The following is a 21,272-nucleotide window of genomic DNA, read 5'->3' on the forward strand; positions in this document are numbered from 1 at the left end:
TCATCTTGCTGCTCATGTGACGGTGCCAAGTTCTGCCCTTAACTGGCCCACCCAGAATGCCCGCTAATGGCCGTGCTTAATCAAAAACTCTGGCCACACACACACACACACACACACACACAGTCTCCACGCTGACAGCTTTTATTTTGCTCATTTTGGTGTAACTAGTTTTAATGTCGCTGCTTCTTTGGTAGACATGAACTTGGAGCATGTTTGACTGAACAAACCCCGTTCAAGGTCCACTCACTTGCTTATTTTAGAGTTTTAAAGCGTTTGACATGTTTTTGCTCATTTGTCATGTAGATGAATGGTGACGTGCAGGCTCAGCGCCTGTTTTTTCCCCCAACTGCTTTCAGTTGAAAGAGTGCATGATGGCTAAAAGAAATGAAGTTTAGAAATTTTTGCTTTTAATTTTTGGAAATAACATTTTGTCTAACCTGTACAATTACACATAGACTTTAATTTAGGCATCTATACTGATCTATACTGTAGATCTATACTGTGAGCTATAGTGCAGGTTTAGTTTGAACTCCATCCTTATTAGGAAGCCCAAACAACATTTGTATTAAACCTGTCATCCAAAAACAGAGTCAGCAGTGTTAAAATAATGGATCCAAATTGCACAACAGTGAGTTTGGTCTAAAAGCAACCTGAAGACCTGCCGCTGAGGATGAGTGTCAGAAAACGAAAAGTCGAGCACTACACGCAAGGAGCTGCACTTACAATCAAGACTGAAGGCAAAGGGGTGCTTCGCGGAGGTACAAACCCCGACCTCCCTCAAGTTCATGTGCGTTACTGTGTATTGTCAAAGTGAAGAAGGTGTATGGGTCAGTGTGTGTATATGAGTGGGGAGGGGGCGGCTATTAAACTCGATGTCAGTGAGTCGGGGGCACATTCCTTAGTTGATTTAGTGGGCATTAAGATGAAGAGGAATGTGTCAAAGCTGCGGAGGCTTTAAGTCCACTAAGATGTAAACTGGCTGGGAGGAGCTCTGAGGTTTGACAGGCCGGCCTGACAGATGACTGACACTTGGCTTAATGTGAGAAGGATGGAGAGCAGAGACAAGCGGAGGGAGCCAGATGGAGCAGAGGGAGGCCAAAAAGGAGATTAGGTACCTGCAGGAATAAATATGAAAAGTGTGATTGAGGGTGACAGTTAGTAGCTTTGGGAAAGAAAAAGGAAGATTAACAAAGATGGAACATTTAGAGGAGGTATAGATAAAAAGAAAGAACTAAGATCTGGGATAAAAGGACGAAAATATAGAGGCGGAAAAAAACAGAAAGGAAGAAAAGAATGAGTCAAATCAGAGAGATTTCAGAAGCTTTTCTTTATTTGTTCAAGATGGTTTCAAAGAAAAAGATACAGAGAGAGAGAATACAGAAAGTTTTTTGTTTTTTTTACAACATCAGTTGTTGGGTCAGTTGTGCAACTTTGACAGATTACAGCAGATCAAAGGAAAGCAACACAAGTTTGTATATATTCATATATCGTAACTTTTTTCAGTCAGAACACAGAACTGATGTCTTAAAAACACCTAAATCAAGCTGCTGTATGGTACAAACTCTAAAAGTGGTGCAAAAGTTTTCATCTAGCAAACAACGAACAAAATCAGCTTAAAAAAAAAGCATCAGGTAAAACGTGTGTGTGTGTCGAAAATGTATTTAGTCCTGAGACAGTGCACGTATATACAGTGTGGGTGTGTGTTTCATGTTAGTGTGTTTATAACTGTGTTTGTCTGCTTTGAGAATATCAAGGTGGGAAAAAAGCAACTTGTCAGTTATTTTGACACAACATACATTGTAAAATCTTAGGGGATAAACTTTGGTGATTTCCTACATTTTTCTTATTTTATTGGCGACAATTGATTCACTAACAAGTATTGTTTGTGTATCAAAAGCTTCGGTTAATTCCTCTGTGCCACCGAGCTCCATTATCACTGAAAAACTAAAGGACATCACTGAGCTGCACTGCTGAACTGACGAAACTTTCCTCATAAAAACCACTGTAGTAGGTTTGATGCTTGTATGTGACAAAGTAATGACATGACGACACGTGGATAATAAGACACTTCAGCCTTTGAGCAAGATGAACAAACTAAGGAAAACGAGGATTTGAAGGGATAAAGCAATAAATCATCTGTTCCCAGGAACCACGCTGGCACTGGAAATGCAACTTCTAAAACCAACATTTAATAACGCAAAATTTCGATATGATGAAAAGGCTAAGTGAAAAAATGTTGTGAGCAAATTTTTCCAGAAACACAGTGAAAGTAAGTGCCATCAATAGTGCACGGAGCTGTTCCTAAACAAACTATGGTCTAAATATATTTGTTCACTCATCCATGGATGCTGTGCCATGAGGTAAGTCTGGGTGTGCTTTGTGATTTTGTGACAATCATACCTTGTTTGAATGAATTGTTAAATGAACTTTGTAAGCACTCATTTTCCCATTTTGTTCATGCACTTTTTCAGATGTTGAGTTTTCCAGATGCAGGAAGACCGTTTGGACTGCGTAGAGGTGTCGAATAAACCAGTGGAGGACAGTGATAAGCTAGTGGACTGGTCTCTTATTACTCTTATGCAGAATGAGAGCTCCAGAGCAAATGTGCTTCCAAAAGTTCCTTCAACCGCCAATAATCAAAAGATCCGACAACTCATCAGGTGACACAGAGGCAGTTTTGCACAGATATGAATACAGGTGTGCCTTGAAATGTTATTTTCCTGTGTTTTGTGTGCTTTGGATGACTAAGGCTTTACATGCGTTTGATACACACACAATACTTTCAGCACAATAAAGTAAGTGTTTGTTTTGGTGTTTCGATAAAAGAAATATACAGAATACCAACAAAGTTAGAATTTAACTCAATTAGGCCTCGAACAGCCTCCAAACTCAATAAAAGGTAAAAGCTCAAGAAGCGTTGAAAATGAATACAACAGCAAGTAATTTAATCTTCTTCATACCTTTAACAGCTACATTTTAGGGAACAGAGATCTGTGCAGTGCATTTCTGATTCAGTGTAGAAATGGAAACACGACCTCCAGAAATAAAAAAGGCAAACCTCAGCCAGCGTGCAACCAAATCTGGTCCGTCTTCCTCCCCCGCCGTACGTAAACATGACTTTACTTCCTTCTTATTTCCTGAAATTATCCGTACCCTCCTGTTAACGAATGAAAGTGCAAACGCCATTCTCTGTCAGTCTTGAAGCATGCATCGTATACAGCCGACACACTGTATGCATGATTCATTTACAATATGAAACAAGATAAATAATCTCTGCCCTCTGTTTTTCTTTTTTTAAAACACCCCTGCATGTTGTTTTTGACATAAAGCTACGTGACAGCACAGAATCAAGTCAAAGTGCACAAGGTCAAAAGAGAGAAACGCGCAAAATGGAAAAAGGCAGGAAATGAGCGCCCCAAATCTGGGCATGTAAAACCCATATCCTTCACCCTGCATCCTCACCCCTTTCCCACCCACTGACCAAAACTCTGATGCTGATGTTGCACACCCCTGCTGGTGGGGCCCAGATGGTGGAGGGGGCACATGTCACACAGTGAGAGAGATAAAGCTGTTGTATCTCTGGATGTTCCTCTTGAGGATTTCGGAGCAAGGACCCAGCACGCGCTCAAAGCGTGGCCGATCCAGCTTCACACACTTGAGGGGACCCCGGGCGACTACGGTGGCGGCCCTGGGACGGTTCAGCAGCAGGGCAATTTCACCTGGATGAGAGAGAATAATCAGCACGTCGCCCCAAATTTTGACCTCAAACATTAAATACAAACAGTATGAGAAATGGGGCAAAAGGCCCTAAATCAGTGCAGTTAAGTGACAAATTAAAAGAAAGTTAGTTAAACATAGAGATTTACAACTAACTGCGATGATCTTTAAACCCAAAAAAGGCATGTCTTAATTTTTGCACCTGATATTGAAACATGATTTTAAAAACCAGCATATTTTGTAAATCACCAGTAAAAAAAACCACACCTAACAGCACTATTTGGGGATTGTGCTCGTACACTATTTTACCCTGTTTAGTCAAGCTGACCCTTTAAAATACTTATATTTGCCATTTTTGCGAGTATTGTGTTTTAGTAAAAAGCAACTGCTAATAAGACTTTTTACAATTTATATTTCAGAACAAGATTATTAAAGTTAACTAAACTAAAAAAAAAACTGAAATGAATTTATAAACTTGGAAAACAAACTAAAACAAAACAGAAATATAGAGGAAAGATCCTGTTTGTTAGTTTAGTAAAATCTGATCAAAACTTGACTACAAGACTGTGAGTCAACTGCTTTCAAAGGTTCTGTTTTTAATGTAATAACTGTACTGTAGTTTTCCTAAATTTTGCCTCTGACATATGCCCTCAATTCAATAATAATTAATAGAGACTAAAACTAAGACTGAACTAATAAAAACTAAACTAAAATTAAATATTTTAAAACGATAAAAATACCTACCCCTCAGTTTTCTAGTAGACACACCTATGGTATTAATTTAATAATCCTAGACAACTTCCTTATCTTATCTTATCCACAAGATTTTCAGTGACCTTGACTTCTGACCTTTAGGTCACTCAGTATCAATTTGAAGCTCCTATGTTGCCTCGTTCTCGAGTTATCGCATTCACAAACGTGGGTTTCCACGCTGCATGCCATGCAGGGTGACGACAACAGCCCATCAGCCTTTTACAGCTGAGGGGTAAAAACGAAACCGACACGAGGATTTTCACTCTGGAAACTAACTGAAACTGAATTAAAAGCAAAAAAATAAAGACTAATTAAAACTATAATAAGTCTGGTTCAGAATGATTCATCTTCTCATAACGTGTTTATTTACCATATCTTTAAAAACCAGTTTGTGACATAACTGCTTAAAATTAATTGGAACACTATAAAAAAAGCAGTAAGCAATGTGACTTGTGTTTGATCTTCTAGATCACTGTGTACTGTCTTCATTGATCTTTATTGACTTCTACTAGCAAAATTTGTATTTAAGATATTTATTAAAAGGTGTAAAATAAACCAAGTTTAGTCTCACAAACTTATGTGGTGCAGAGAAGCAGCAGGGACACACTTACCAAAATAATCAGAAGGTCCAAGGCGTCCCACCTCCACGTACTCCTCAATGTCAGACCTGCGCTGGAGAACAGAGGCGATTCCCTAACACAGAAAAGAAAAGGAAAAAAGTTTAAAGCTGTAGGAAAAAAGGTAGAGAGGGAGAGGAAGGATAGTGTGTGAAGAAGGGAAAGATGATGGAAGAAGGGGAGGAGGAGGAGGGGTCTGGAGGGGGCTATTTAAGGAGGAACTGAAAATCATCAGGAGGATTAAGCCGAAGAGAAATTCCTTTGCTTCATAAGAACACAGGTGCACAGGATTTAGTCCACTTTGCTGTGGGATGGACATCTGTTGTGTTGGACAGCAGAAACAAAACAAAACAAAAAAAAAGAAGAAGAAGAAGAAGAAACACACTCTCATGTATCCCAAAATTGCATGCGATACAAAAACTGATTGGTTCTGCATTATTTCCTCCAGAGTGTAATAAATACAAACATCTAAGCCTTTTAGAGGCTGAACTGATTCCTCCTCCATCACATAATCCCCTTTGTCAGCATTCAGCTATTAAATGGAAACAACTGCGTTGTCCAAGAGTGAGAGTTCTCCAAAACACAGTCCTTAAATGACCTCGGAAAACCGAAGCGCTTTTGTGTACACACACAAAAAAGCTCAAATAGCATGTTGCTAATGGTCTGCTTTAGATCTGCAAGTGCACACAACCACGCAATGTTAAATAAGAAGATAGAAGAAGACTCAAATGCTCACTCTCACATTCGGAAAATGTCAATTTTCATATATACAGCTGATAGCTGCTGGAGAGACTGACCACCAACGGCTGGCTGAGTGTTTGTGAGTCATCTAAAAAGTATAAGGGAGGAAATTTGATTTCCATTCACTTTGCCCAACAGATGATAACAGTTTATGCTGTCACATCTTGCAGCTGTTGACAAAATTGTGTGTGTGAGTGAGCATATGTTTGAATATTTATCTTAACGCATAAACCAGAACACGCGTGTTCAAAGCTGCGCCTGATGACGTATATTCACATTAAAGTGCAGCTGCCACCTTTTGCCATGCAGATGTATTGGGAGATATTTATTTTCTGGACCTTCACATGTACTCTCACAAGCTGCTGTAATTGGTAGTAGGTAAAAGAAAATCAGTAGAGAAACTTCCCAGCTTGTCTTGGATCGCTTCATATAACAGACCTGACGGTTCCAACGCTCTCCCTCTCCGTTTCTAATCCTTCTCTGCTCTCTCCTCCTTGTGCCGACTAGGCTAATAATGCTAAATATGAATATAATGAGCCTTAATGAGAACCTCAAAACTGCCAGCTACTCATTGCGGCCACACAAAGGTAATACTGTATTTCAGAGAAAGGGATGTGTGTGTCGATTTAGTGGGTTTGTGCTAGAAATGAGCTGTGGAGGAGTGGAGGGGTACTGTCCAAGTAAGTGGAGAACACCGTGAGAGCGCCACTTCCAAGTAATACCTGGCCAAACCGTGGCGTGATGTCGTTTTATCTCTGGAGACAGGTCTTCTAACCATATTAAAATAAAGCGGGGATATTGTAGGTCACGGAGGCTGAAGGTGATGTTTTAAGTAGTTGTGTAGCCACCAAAAATTAGGATTATGATCCACGTGGTATAGCGGTCCATTCTCATTTCCAGGGATTAAGAAAGTGTAGTTGTGTCAAAGCCGCTTTGTCTATGAGACACCCACATCTGATTAACAACAGTGTAGGATGAGAACTTGTTGGATCAAAAGCAAGACTGGTGGTACTTTACGCTCCTCTACTAAAATTATTAATTATTTGACATGTGCTGCCTACTTTATATCGCTGGCTGCTAAACTAAAAAAAAATACATTTTGGGTGTCAGATATTCTCAAAAAGAAAACCTACAACTGATCTGAGACCCTTGTTTTTTTCATTCAAACACTGAGGTTTTATAACATTTTTGCTTTTAGTGCACTCAGTTTTTTTGGAAACAAGCTTATTTCTGCCAAAATTAAAAGATATTTGTTTTCCGTCAGGCTTGCTTCAAAAAAATGAGAAGTATTATAGGAGCAGCCTTTGATGATGACCCTATCAAACTTGGCCTTACTCCTTACTGTGCAAAGTTATTTACTGCTTACTGTGGAAGTCCCGTCCAAAATAAACAGCAAAAGCAGATCCTGGTCTGAACTTGTACGTCGCTATGGGCAAATGTCTTAACAGTTAAAGCTCTTAATGATATATTTTCTTTCCTGTTGTAGTCGTGCACTTTAACTGAACTTTGAAGTAAAGAATTTGATTCGATCAAGTTCAAATGGTAAGCTACTGGAAAGTGCTTATGCTTACTTACTTAATTATAATCGCTTGACTGCTAAATCAAATTTATCTGATTAGACATATTGATAAATAAAAGAGTAGCCACTGCGTGGAGGTAAGTATTTCTGTCTGCCGCTCTGAATCCTAATGCTGTGGCAGGCTGCGGCTCATCTCCTCATGGGCATGCAGCATAGGAAAAGCTGGTACTTCACAGTTTGCCTTTGTGGTTGACTAAAATGCTGCTATGTGACCAAGCTGGCTTTCATGGCACATTAACCTCTGTGACATTTAAGCCACATTGTGCACATGTATAAAGATGACGAGGGTTTGTAGACTGCAGCGTATACAGCCACACCATCTACACAAAGAATTGCATTAGCAGAATTAGCTCTATCAGGCTTTTTACATCTTAAAAGGCTCTTTTAGCAAATGTATTTTTGCATATTTGCATTTATGCTGATCACAGTTCTTTTTATATTGTAAAAAAAAACTTTTCAGTTGTTAAACTCTTTGTAACACTGCAAGAAAAGCGCTACATAAATAATCACATTTCTTTTATGTCTGTTGTTATACTCTGCCTAATTTCATGCAAGGTATAAAAATGTTTCCAAAAATATAATGAACACTTTTCCCGTCTTAACCCCCCATCGGTTTTCATCTAACCATTAACCATTTTACAAAAAACAGCGACCACTACTGCCATTACAGAGATAAGAGTATTAAGATAAACTGCTAGTGTTTCAGCCCACAGATATCTGATGTTTTCATCTTTTTGATATTTTTCTTCTCTCCAATGGAGCGTAAGTAGAGTGACTAATAGGTCGCTTGTATCTCCATTGTTAGTCTTGTTTCCACTGCACTTTTTGTCACGTTTTGTTGAAACTTCCGTCTCTGCAAATTCGCTCGCAAATTTCGAGTGTTGTGGTTTGAGAGCCCAAAACCGTAAGATGTGAATGGAGAGAGAATGAGGTGGACGAGGCACAGACGCGAGTGTTTACAACCTCTTCTTTCTATTCATGTCCAAACAAAGTGTGTGAGACAGTGCAGCGCTGCCAGTACAGTAGTTCACTGGTGAACAGGCCTCATCCAGTGTGGTCCCGATAACCATCTCACACTGTACCACCCCAAGGGTAGCGCTCTGCTCCACAGATATTTTGTTTTATAAACATCAGAGAGCCTCCCCTCCCCGCCTCAGGGAGACTGAGACCGGTAACAACAAAAGACAGCAGACGAGGTCAGCCAGAGCGAGAAACACTAACAGAGAATATGAATGAATGAACATGAATACAAACAAGTAGTAGAGAGACAAAGAAAGGATTCGTGTGAGCCACTTTCAGCCCTCAACTTAAATAAGAAGTATCAGATGATTTTTGGACGTATTTTAAGGACCGGTCACAGTTGCATCCATTTCTGTGTATACACACTTTAAACAAACATGCCACATAGAAAGTGCACCAGCTTGTAGTGACAAGTTAAAATGTAGCATCTTGCATGAAAGAAATGACAACAATTTGAACATGCTCGCAGAAAGAGAGGCGCAGCCAGAAATGGAGAAAGGTGATATCCCGAGTCTGTCTGTTCACGAGACCACCCAGCATCAGCAGAGTCTGCACCTTCTCATTCAAACGCCAGCACACACGCATAGATCACTTGCTCAACATACGGTAGGACAACAGTGTTTCTCACAAGATTTGCATCTAACAGCCTGAGGGGCTCTTATTTGAACATAAAATGACTCAAAATGGTTCAAATCTAATGAGGCCCGTTAATCTTTACCTGTTTGTTTTCACTCAGATCAACCGCACTGATCTTCATTCTATAAAAGCAATATTAATCTCCATTAGCTAAATTGCATTTCAGCAAAAAACAAGCAGGTTACACGCGAGTACCGGGAGATATTCTGCAGACAATCCACAGAGGATATACCATCTGTGGGACCCACAGGGAACCTGTAAACTCCTGAGAAATGATTCGTTCTGTGTGTGGTCAAAGAACAAATGGGAGACGTCCATTTACACTGATGACTGGAAGATGACTGGAAGAACACATCAGCGGAGAGGATGATACGTTCTTCAAGAGTCATCACCCAGTTTTAAAAAGGTGGGAAGCAGCAGAGACATCTGACTTCAGTAGGCTGTGGAAGACTTCAGCTAGACTTCTGACATTCGTAACCTCAGCTGGACGTCATCTTTTTGGCATAAAGTGACATAATAATTCCTTTTACAAAGGTATGTGATTGGTATATGATCAGAGCTGTTCATCTGTTTGTTATTCAAAAACTAATTTCATGAAAGGTGGTGGAGTGGTGCTTGGGTGAAGCACCACTCCACCACTGGCCCTTTTTCTCAAAGGCTTGACTGAATGGCATGGAGAAAATAAGAGTCTGCACATTAGGTGAGTAGAGCCCTTAAGAAGAGAGCAAACGGTGGAAAAGGCAGAGAGGGTTGACGTAAGGGAAGGTGAGGCTGAGTCTCTGTGGCCCCCGGAGCTTGTAAAGGCTTGTTTGTACAGTGTGAGAAAAAAAAATGTAAACATGTCACTTTTCATTAGGGCCCCATTTCACCCAGAAGGAAGAGAAAGTGATCTCTCCATACCTCCTTTTAGTTAATCTTCCCCATCAGGAGCATGTAATTTGTGATTGTGGGGTTTGTCTTTGGCTTCATCTACCAAAACCACACAAAACAACAAAAGACAGTGAAAGGAGACAGAAAAAAGAGGCACGGTGGGCAACTAAGAAAAAAAAAAAAAAGAGTAACTAACTAAGCAAAGCACAGAGCAAAGAAATAAAAAGAATCACAAGAAGTGCACAGCGAGAGGCTAATCTTACTGTAACACGCACTCGCAAAGTCCTCTAACTCTTTACATGTGGTCCTTTTTGAATCAACCTCCTCACAACCCATATGTCCCTGCCCTCTTTGACTCATCCCTCTGTCTGTCTCTCTCGTCTCCCTCCCAGGAGGGCTCCTGACCCTGTGTGAAAGTCAGCAACACACATTCCACCACAGTCCGCCCTGCTCTGGGAAAGTCAGGCTCTGCAGCACGAGAGATGGGGAGCAAGCGGGAGGGAGGGAGGAAAAGAGGGGGTGAGAGCTTAGACACAAAGGGGAAAATAGACAGAAGAAAGGGAAACGGGGTTAAAGAAAGAGACAAGCTGCTGCTGGGGTGATGGGATTAAAGAGAAAGCAGTATTTAGGTTCAAAATATATACACATTCTAGAAAGTGTTGGTCCCCCTTCCTCAGTGCTGCGTGTGGCTGCCTGCATGTAAAATGATGAGTCTCACATTGTGACACATTCACATAGACCTAGAGAGCTGCCTCCAATGGGCTGCTTGCCTGTAAAAGTGGATTCCTGTATCTCTCTTCCTTTTCCTCTTCCTCCTCCATCTCTCCATCCTGCTATCCCCCCCCACATTCCTCTACATATTTTGCTATTTTGTTTTTCCTCTTTGGGATGTACAAAGTCTCAGATTGATGAGTCACACATACATAGTTGTGTCTTTTGCATTTCCTGCGCAAATTGGCTTCTGAAAGACTTAGAGCAGCACTGCGATAATAGACAACAAGATAATGTGAGGTGTATGTCAAATATATACAGTGCAGTCTATATGTACAGGTCTATATTTTCAAAGTATTACCAATAAATTCCATGCAATTTAAAAAATTCCAGTTTAATTTCTGTGTTTTGTGCAGCATATATGCATTGGATGTGATGAGCTCAAACTGATTGACATCAGGAGCCTCACACCAAACTAGATTCACAGGATGCAACAAAAAAGTGGTTGAGTCTGTTGAAACCCTCTATAAAAATCACCAAGATGCCAATTTTCAAAGACCTAATAGTATGACCTCTTTATTTGATAAAATACAGGTTAACAGTAGCAATACGGAATTTGTGCGGGTAATTTTTGCATTACAAATTATCGATAATCCTGGCATTGTCGTACAGGACTGAGACCACTGACATTCGCTGTCGGTTATTACAAATTCCTGGAGTTCCAGAGGTCATTTACAACGTCAAAGATCTTCAGCTTTAATGTGGAGCAGCTTTTTAGCATTTATTGAAATAGGACAGTGGAGCAAAGACTGAAAAGGCAAGAGAGAGAGCAGTAGATTTGAACGTGTAACAGCCTCACAGCGTATGGGTCACCTGCACCACTTCATGAGCTATATCAGTACCCGGGGGCTGCCATTTCTTTAAACAAGACATAAAACAGTGTTTTTCCTACAAGTGAAAAGTATGAGCATCTGTGAGGAAAGTTCATAGGAAATATAAAAAGCCTTTAGTGATGCTACAACCTTATTTGGTCTGATATGACAAGTAGTTCAAGTAGTTTTAGGATTTTGAACAATGTCCTGTAAACATCGCTTGTTACAAAAGTTACATTTTGTTGCTATACTTGGAGGAAATCTAAACAGCTCTAATATAACTAGTATATTAATTTTATGCACATTTTTGACAGCATATCCTCCCTGGTTAAGCTCTGCTAGAGCTGTAGTTCGGCTGTCTTCAGGCTTTCTTTGTATATACTAAAGTTTGAAATTCAGCAAGTGAGACTGATGTAAGCGGGACCATGAGTGCTACATTTTGCTAACCCATCTCCTTCGGAGCATTAACGGCTGACGTGCAAATTTACTGAGCTGGATAAAAGCCAAAAGAACATTTCAAATAACTGGAAAATGAATGTATATTATATGTGTTAAGAGGGGCATAGTGAGGAGCATAAAAATGCAGATAAAAAAGAAGGATGAAGAAGAGTGTTGTACTGCAGGGGCGCAGGGAATCTGTGTGAGCCAAAATAGGGATAAAGGCTGATACATCATTAACCAACCCGGATAAAGAAGTACCTCTAGCTTAGCCATTTCAATCCCCTGTAACCAGTGTACTGCTCCTATTATCGATGGACATGAAACGAGTAAGTTAGGTAAACTTAGTAAGTGACAGAAAGAATGACACTCTGAAGAAGACTGACTAACCCACGAGCAGGTCTGAAAATAAGGACGCAACCACAGCAGATTGTGCCCCAACCCCCTTTAGATGCCCCTTTTGACTCGATGCTGGTGAAAGCCGAATAAGTATGGAGTTAATAAAAAGTGCGTTAGGATGACAGGCAGGGGGCCCTTCATGAAGTCACACCAGGGGCCTCGGTTCCACAAAGCCTCCAGTGTGAGGGAGCCATTCTTTGCACAGGTTCTGTGTGTTTGCAGGCTGGGGCAGGGGAGCACTGGGTACTCTGTCTGCTGGTGGCAATAAACTGGGATCAGTTGCAATGTCAGCAAACAGCCCACCAACGTCTCTGTATGATGACATTTACATCAACCCTAGTGCCCCCCTTGATGACTCTGATGACATGCACACGATTTTAGGCCCCGGTATGTCAACATCTACAGCTTACAGGAAATGTGACAGTAATAGGAAACCACTACATACACTGTAATTCTGGTGATTTTAATGCTTTTTCTAAAGCACTCAATGTGCAAAAAAATCAGCTTTATGCTCTGTGTTGGAACTAGGTTAAACTCCATCATCAAACTTGTCTCTTTCACACACAGAGACATGCTTCCAGTGCTTTGTAAAACATCATATTCTTCACAGACTTTACCTCTGTTATGATGAAGAAGTCATCACCAGGTTCTCCCTGCACCACTATCTTCTCTCCATCCTCAAACTGAACAGGCTCCAGGGCATCGGCCACAGTCAGGCGCTCCCATTTATCCAAAGATTCTGTGAAAGGACAGCAAATACAGATTACTGAAAAGACAGTCTTATTTACATTGATCAGTAGTAGATGCACATACAATGTGGATTACTGTTTCATGGCCTGTAGATAGAGGCTTCCCTTGTTCAGTAAGCTGGTAGGAACACTAATTACAATCCAGTAATTTAAGAGGAACCGTTGTATCAGCCCCTCTGTCTCCTCCCTAATTTCATGGACCTCAAACACCTTAAAACTGACTCCTAAAACTTTGTTGTACTCACTCTGGATTGTGTTGATTATACTCCAATCAAGTTCAAGTGGCGCGATCAAGTTCCTTTCCATCACTTCCGTTCTATGGTTGCAAAATATGATCTCATAGCTACAGTCTAACTTCATCAGTGAAATTATCTGAAATATAACCAAATATACTAATAAATATGATTTCGATTTAAGCAGCAATGCTTTAATAATTATTAAAATGATATATTTAAAATATTTTTTCACTTTTATATCATTTTAAAGATCAGACAGAAGTAAAGGTCAAGATATGTGAAGGAGTTCTGCTAAAAACATTTTACAGCATCTTTCTAGGTTTGTTCTGAGCGAGTCAGATAGTCTTTAGGATTATCCAACCACAGCAACAGTGACGTGGTTAGCCTGAGATATTTCTAGAAACCAAAAACACAGTCATACATCTCACTGGGAAAAATGCTTAAACCAAAGGATTTTTAGGCAATTCAGATGAAATGATACTTAAAGAAACAGGACCCGCTACTAAGTAAACATCTCCATTCAGACATTGGTTACCGAATCGGCTAATCCTTTAAAAATGGAGCAGATTATTGTTGCCTTAAAAGCAGCTACACCAACACGTGGAATGTGACTTTGCTGCAGTGAAAGCACTGCTCATCCTTAGCTTTGTCTAAAAGATTCAATGTTTTGATTTGACTCAGACATGAGTTAGAGGTGTAAAACTACAGCACTCTCTTTGTCCCTGATGTGCTCAGTAACTGATCCCAGTGTGTCTATTTGTGTGTGTGCACTTAGGATTAGTTAAGGTAAGCCTGCCGGTTTGGAGGTGTCCAGTGTCCCCCGCCAGTGGGGCCGAGGTGTCTGCTGGACCCAGATGGATGTCTTCTTTCTGGCTGTCAGTTAAAGGCAGCAGGTCCTATAGAGGTGAACCCTAACAACTAGCGCAGTAACATGATACACAAATGTGCCGACTAAAGAACCTACATTTCATGCTTCACAGAACTTGCAACCACTTGGAGCACCATGCTACACACATACATGGTAGACGCGCAGGGAATTGCCCGTGGATATGCTAGGGCCTGTGTGTGTGTGTGTGTGTGTACGACAAACAACAGGTTGTGTTTTTTTACTCCCTTCACTCCATGACATCAAGGGCTTGTACCCAATTTCGTGGCTATCTCAAAAATCAAAGACAAACAAAAACACCCCCGCCTCCTACTCCTCCTCCAATTCAAAGGGGCCGAGCAAAGCGAATGAGGAGAGGAAAAGCAGGAGGGTGCTGTCTGAATACAGGCCTCGACAAGGCTGTCAAAAAGAGAGCTGTGAAAGAAAAGAGCTGAATGAAAAGAGAGCGGACCTCGCAAAGACATCCTCCTAAGACCAGGATTGAGTGTATGTGTTTACTCAGCCAGCTAATAACTCTGTACAGAGGGCATGGCCTTGCTTTATACACCACATACACAATCAAGTGGAAAGGGATGAGATGTCAGCTCCAATTGCAACTCGTTTTCAAAATCTGAATGAATCTCATTCACCATCCCTGAAAACCAAATTGCCTGTGCAGGCTGGTTATCCAAATTCCAGCCGCAAAGAGAGGCTTATCTCAACTCACTATTCCTTAATTGTCCACATGGAGACATTGCACACATTGCATAGTGTGACTGGCTTTAGCATGAACAGTGTGAGAAGATTAGGACTGTACACACAGACCTCACTCAGCTATGGGCCTTGTGGTGTGACAGCGTGCGCCTGTGTTGATGTGGATTAATCTACAGTATATAAGTAACTTTCTGCACTCTCAACTCTTTGACCTGTGTAAAATGAATGCATAAATATGTATAAACACACTCATATCCTTCGGCATAGTCACAAATTGATTAACAAAGTGTAAAAGAATTCATTATAGTCACCAGTAACAACATGCTGCACGTCTTGTCTATATTATATTTAACACAGACTTACCAAGAATGGAGACTTTGCTCAGGAACTCTTCATACATCTTTCTCTTTCTCAGTGTGCTGCCCTGTAACACACACAAAAGCAAACACATTTACCATTTAAGGAAGTTGTTGTAATACTATGGTATTAATGCACACCAATTGGTCATAAGTTTGATTTTTATCCCAAAACCAAGAGATCACTCTCATTAATCAGAAACTCTTTAAAACTTTTAATTTGTTTAATTTTTTTCACTCCTTTATTAATAACCAAAGTTAAAAGCACAGCAACTTTGCTTCGACAAAGTTTTTCAACTGTGAAAAATGTATTTCTTTGGGGTGCAAATATCGGAAAGAGCCTGAAAATCTGCACCTTTTAACATAGAGCATCCAAAGGGTTGCATGTTTCTCATTCCACAGCCAACCTTTAAAAAAAAACTCCAAATATTACATATTAATACTGCCAAAATATTAAAACATGAATACACTTTTTTTTTTTTTAATCTGTGATGAATAGATGACAGTTCATGGAGTCATGGTTATGCAGGTGTATGTAATGTGTTTCTGATACGTGTATGTCTGTGTGTGTGTGTGTGGCCCACCCCACCCACCAGGCAGGGGACTTTCCCCCATTCTGCCTCTGCCATGAAAATCAGGTGCTTCCTGACAAGTCTAGACCCAGAGGACCCCTTCCCTCGCTGCATTTCTCCTTCACTGCACAGAACCACTCAGAGGGAGTGGGAGCATGAAGAGAGTAAAAGCAAGTGAGGAGAGACGATCTTGTCCGCCCTGCCTTTGCATATGGAAATGATATATTGAGGCTTGGGGTGTCTTTAGTGCATAAGTGCCTGAGACCCGCTGCTGCCTCTAATTTCATATAATTTCACATTTTGTCTTAAAAGGGGAGAAAATGTTCCCAAGTGAGCCAATGTCAAAGTCAGAATCGTAAACAACTTGATTAAAGGAATTCTAGCCTCCGCTGCCTCCCTCCTGGATAAATGATTTGAGTTGTGTGTCTGTGTGCATGTGTGTCGTCAGTGTGTGCAGGCAGAGCGTGCAGTCTGTTTTTAGTTCTGCCACTTATGTTTTGCTGCCGTCTCCGCAGAGATGAAACTTGCTCGTTAAGCAAGCAAATACAAACAGTAACGCATGTACGCTCTACCTCTAACACACACCGCACACACGCACACTCCAGCTTACACAGAGATGTTAAGTTGGTCTTCAGATTTGAAAGTCTCCCCATAGAGCTAATCAGACAGCCTTGCAAGGCTTAAAGGCTTAACATGTGTACATGAAATTACATTACAATACAGTAGATGTGATTTATACGAGTGCAGTAGGAACCTATGGGTGGGCCGGAGTAACATCGCAGGGTTTCAAAGAGGCTCGCTGCGGTGGAAGGAATGAAAATGATGCGTTTCCAAATTTCTATTTCTAAAATTTCAAGTTGTCATTTATTTTGTTGGTGAACATCTTTTTTCTCTTTGTCTTCTGTTTTATCTTGTCTACTTGGGAGGGCCTGAGCACATGTTTCATGTATAAAACTCTTCTGCTCCTGTTGGCCCCAGTGTTCACTCCTCCTGTGGCTAAAAGATGAACCAGCCTCTGTGTCTGTTCAGTCTTTGAGGGAGAGTCATCAAAGACTTGAGGTGTGGCGTGAAGCCAGACTAAACCAACTGTACCTTACACCCCATCTCCATCACCTTCATCTCTGTCCAATGTGGAAAAACATACACCACCAACCCGCCATGCACACATCCCCTCTCATTTCTCTGTATAATTTCTCCTTGTTTCCTTTCGTCTCATGTTCTGTTTGTTGACAGTTGTCTGTCGGTTTGTTAACGGCTTTGTCTGTAGCTATGTGTGTTTAAATACCAAGATGACACAACAAGGAAGGTATTGTATAAATGGCAGTAACACAATAGAAACAGTGTGGTTATCACAGGGAATGGCATTACACTGTTTACTCAATGTACACCCTGATAAGGAAGCTGGTAGGGTGGGTGGTGTAGTGAGAGGCTCTTTGGCTCTACATGATAAAATCATGGCCGTACTATAAACAAACTGTGATATAATGACTTGTGCGCGTGTCATTATTTTCCACTGGGCATGGTGTAAGGAGAAATATCTACAAGTAAATTCATCAAAGGCACCTATAAATAATTTCTGCTCATCTTAAAGGTTTTATATGAAATATATGAAGTATATAAGAAGTAAGAAGAAGCACTTTTTAGAGAACTAAAATAGTAAATTATAAAAGTTCTGAGATTTAAAGTATCTTTTTTTTAACCAAATAGTTCTTCAAAAATATTAAATTTATTCCTGATTGATCCATTTACCATTTTAAAGGTCTAAGTGACTTGGATGATCAACTGGTTACAAAATTTACATTTCTGGTGGATCACTAACTGGGGAGGAGACTGCGCACGATGCAGTTTAAAAATCACATAAATGTGGCTTGATTGGTTTTGAATTTCACTTTGATCCGTTGAAATTAATATTCAGTTTAAGGATCAAATATAGACGGTTATTCAAAAACCTAATGCAGTTAGAGCCACTTAAGTGCAAAAAAGTCAGAAATGGCATAAAAAGCAGGAGCTGAGATTTAGGTGGGTTGCAAAGTGATTTGCAGTGTTCAGTAACTTTTAGCATGCTGTGTGCAGGATGAAGAAGCTAAACATGAGATCTGCCTAACTGAAAGCATAGATGGGTATCAGCTGAGTGGGCTGGCACTGAGATTATCTGGTATTCCATGGCCTGCAACATGCAACTGCATGCAACATGCAACTGTTGCTATAATTGTTCAAAATAATGTGTCTTGAAATGGAATGAACTAGTGACTGTAAATGTAAATTATGTGTAATTTAAATTACACATAATCATTTTAAGATTTGGAGACACAGCAGACTCGGGACAGGAAAGCAGATGTGAGAACAATGAACCTGATGGCAGTGGCAATGCACCTTATGAGCTTCCAGCTAACTAGCTGCAGACACAGGCGCTCAGCATATTTTTCACTGGGAAACACACCACACACACACACATTTACACTCAGAGAGAAAGCTCACTCGTTGGCCTAAGTCCTTGCCAGAATACCACACTTTGTAAAAACAGCTTTACAAATCATTGACAGCAATAATTAACTACAGGTTCACATAATTGAATTCTGTTTCACCCCGTCTCCCCTCCTGCAGCTGCTGCTGGAAGCAACGAAGGAATGAAATGTGTAAGACAAGGAGAATCCTCTCAAAGAAAGGTTACCAGGGCGGACTGTGCCCTTAGTTTAACTATGCGCTTAAGAGGTGACATGAGTGCTGTGTAGGTCAATGCCAACTTTACTCTGAGCTGAAAGGTCCGAAAACAAACCTGCTTCAATCTCTGCTGGTTTTACACTGAACTGAACTTTCAGTTGGCCAAGGCTTAAATGCAAGAGGTAGTTTGAAAAGTTAAATGGGAACTCTCTAATTTATTCGGAATATGGTATTAGGAACATTTGAGGAAGTGTTTAGCTGGGCACAGACACACACATGGACAATATTTAGTCATTCTAATAACAACCAATCTGTGCGCGTGTGTGCGTGTGCACTTATGAGCAAAGATGAGGGCAAGGGCACAGTTCCTTGTGTTTCCAGTTTAAACATTTCGACATTCCTGCTAGATAAGCTCCCAGAGTGGGAAGTGCAAGAGGAGGCATTAATATTGACTTTTTTTACTCCTCTTCTCACTCCCTCCCCTCATTTGGCTTTCTTCATCTAAGAAGAGATGTAGACGCATTAAAATGGGAGGATACACTCCTCTGTGTGTTAAAGCGTATTTAGAGTATAAAAAAGAAAGGAAATGTTTTAAGTGCTTAAGGAGCCTTAAGTGGTTGACTGGGAGGAAATACTGCAAGCAAAGAACTGTGATTGATGACCGTAGAGAGCCTACTAATGGGATGTAGATATTATTTGTCTACAGTGTCATAGTGTGGATTTGTTTTAATGTTTAATATTTTCAAATATACCATAAAATTATGATAGCATATCTTTTCCAATTCATGGGTTAAATATATTTAAATACCTACCTACCTACAAATAACAAGCTCTACAGACCTAGAACCCCTTTGGTTATTTGTCTACTACTGTTAAAATGCCCAAAACGGAGTAATAGCATTCCTCTTTAATTATATAATATAGAAATTTCCATAGTGCTCAAATGCATACATTTATAGGTAGCCAGTATATCTATTTTAGTAATCAAGAGAGTAACACGTAAAGAAGAAGAAACTTTTGGCTGCTCCCTTATACAAAAGGGGGTCACCCTATCAGCTCCATATGTTTGATTTGGCAGAGTTTTTGCACTGGCTAGCCGGCCTAACCACAACCCTTAAGGGCTGTGTGATCAAACCAAGTGTCTTTAGCTTGTTAGTCAAATGTGTAAAGCATTACACTACGAAGAACCACAGCAAGCACTTTGTGTCCCAAAACTGTCATACTGTAATTTCACTCACAAGAAAGAAGATATTCAGTACTCCAACCTGTTTCTTTGCCGCTTATCTAACTAGGGGAAGAAGGAGAGCTGAAGCCTATCCCAGCTGATGTAGAGCAAGAGGCAGTGCACAGCCAAGGCAGATCCGACTCCATCACAGGGAAACGCAAAGAAAGACAGACAACCGTACATTCGCACATCTACATCTACAGCTAATCTTCAGACTTCAGCCACTGCACAGAGACCTGCCATCTTCAGAAGTTTTCTGATGACTCTGCGGTGGTTGGATGCATCAGCAGGGATGATGAGACAGAGTACCGGGCTGTGGTCGACTCCTTTGTCACGTGGTGTGAGCAGAATCATCTGCAGCTCAACGTGGCAAAGACCAAGGAACTGATCGTGGACTTCAGGAAGACCAGGAAACACTTGACCCCTGTTTCAATCCAGGGGGTCAGTGTTGACATTGTGGAGGACTATAAATACCTTGGAGTACACATTGACAATAAACTGGACTGGGCTAAAAACACCACAGCACTTTACAGGAAGGGCCAGAGTCGTCTCTATTTTTTGAGGCGACTGAGGTCCTTCAACATCTGCCAGAAAATGCTCAGGATTTTCTATGAGTCTGTGGTGGCCAGTGCGATCCTCTATGCTGTTGCATGCTGGGGGAGCAGGCTGAGGGTCGCAGATGCCAACAGACTTAATAAACTGATCCGTAAGGCCAGCAATGTTGTGGGGATGGAGCTGGACTCCCTCAAGGTGGTGTCGGAGAGGCGGATGCTGTCCAAGATAAAGACAATGTTGGATAACACCTCCCACCCACTCCATGACATGTTGGTCAGTCACAGGAGCACGTTCAGTGAGAGACTGAGATTACCGAAAAGCACCACTGAACGACACAGGAAATCATTCCTGCCTGTGGCCATCTCCCTGTACAACGCATCCACTTAACACACTGTTTGCTGCTACAACTACACATGTTTCTTTCCAAATATTTATTTATAAGTGACTTATGTATGTATGTATGTATATATATGTATATATTGTACTATTCTTAGTTAGCGTATTGTCTGTCTTGTCTTAATGTTGGTTTAAAATGGAGCACTGTAACAAAAAATAATTTCCCCCAGGGATCAATAAAGTATTCTGATTCTGATTCTGATTAATCTACAATCATCAGCAGGTTGGAAGCTTTTCTGAACCTACACCACCACAGTACAGCCACAGAAAAAAATATACAGCTGTACTGATGTGTGCACAGTGGAAGCAATTTACCCATCAAGTTTTGCAATGTATGGTTGCTACAAACCAGCCTCTTGCATATTGTTACCATGGAGTTTACAGAAATACTGAGAGTCATCATGACGAAGTTCATACCATGAGGATGCGTCGGTAGCTGTCTCTGTCGATGCCCCACAGTTTCAGGTCTGTTTTGGCCTTGACGGTGGCAGCTCTAGGAGTCCCGTAGATGAGGGCCAGCTCTCCAAAACTACCTCCTTCTCCGATACTGGTCACCCACTCACCATTCACATACACCTGCAGACAGAACA

The 21,272-nt window shown here is 40.8% G+C and overlaps 1 protein-coding gene across 3 annotated transcripts in view; it reads right to left on the bottom strand.

Moving 5' to 3' along the window:
* Positions 1 to 1,308: 1,308 nt before the first annotated feature.
* prkar1b (protein kinase, cAMP-dependent, regulatory, type I, beta) overlaps positions 1,309 to 21,272 on the bottom strand; it is a 72,742-nt gene continuing 52,778 nt past the window's right edge. For all 3 annotated transcript variants that reach the window (XM_085454228.1, XM_085454229.1, XM_085454230.1), the window contains 5 exons: positions 21,100 to 21,258; positions 15,281 to 15,341; positions 12,971 to 13,092; positions 5,082 to 5,163; positions 1,309 to 3,719 (listed from right to left, as the gene is read on the bottom strand). In XM_085454228.1, the coding sequence (XP_085310354.1) occupies positions 3,547 to 3,719; positions 5,082 to 5,163; positions 12,971 to 13,092; positions 15,281 to 15,341; positions 21,100 to 21,258 (597 nt within the window). In that variant the 3' untranslated portion in view covers positions 1,309 to 3,546. The remainder of the gene's footprint in view (positions 3,720 to 5,081; positions 5,164 to 12,970; positions 13,093 to 15,280; positions 15,342 to 21,099; positions 21,259 to 21,272) is intronic.

The sequence above is a fragment of the Copadichromis virginalis genome, linkage group LG4 (genome assembly GCF_057382275.1).
Source record: "Copadichromis virginalis isolate Kocher_CV1m ecotype Utaka linkage group LG4, C_Virginalis_male_GT1.1, whole genome shotgun sequence".
Classification (NCBI taxonomy): Eukaryota; Metazoa; Chordata; class Actinopteri; order Cichliformes; family Cichlidae; genus Copadichromis; species Copadichromis virginalis.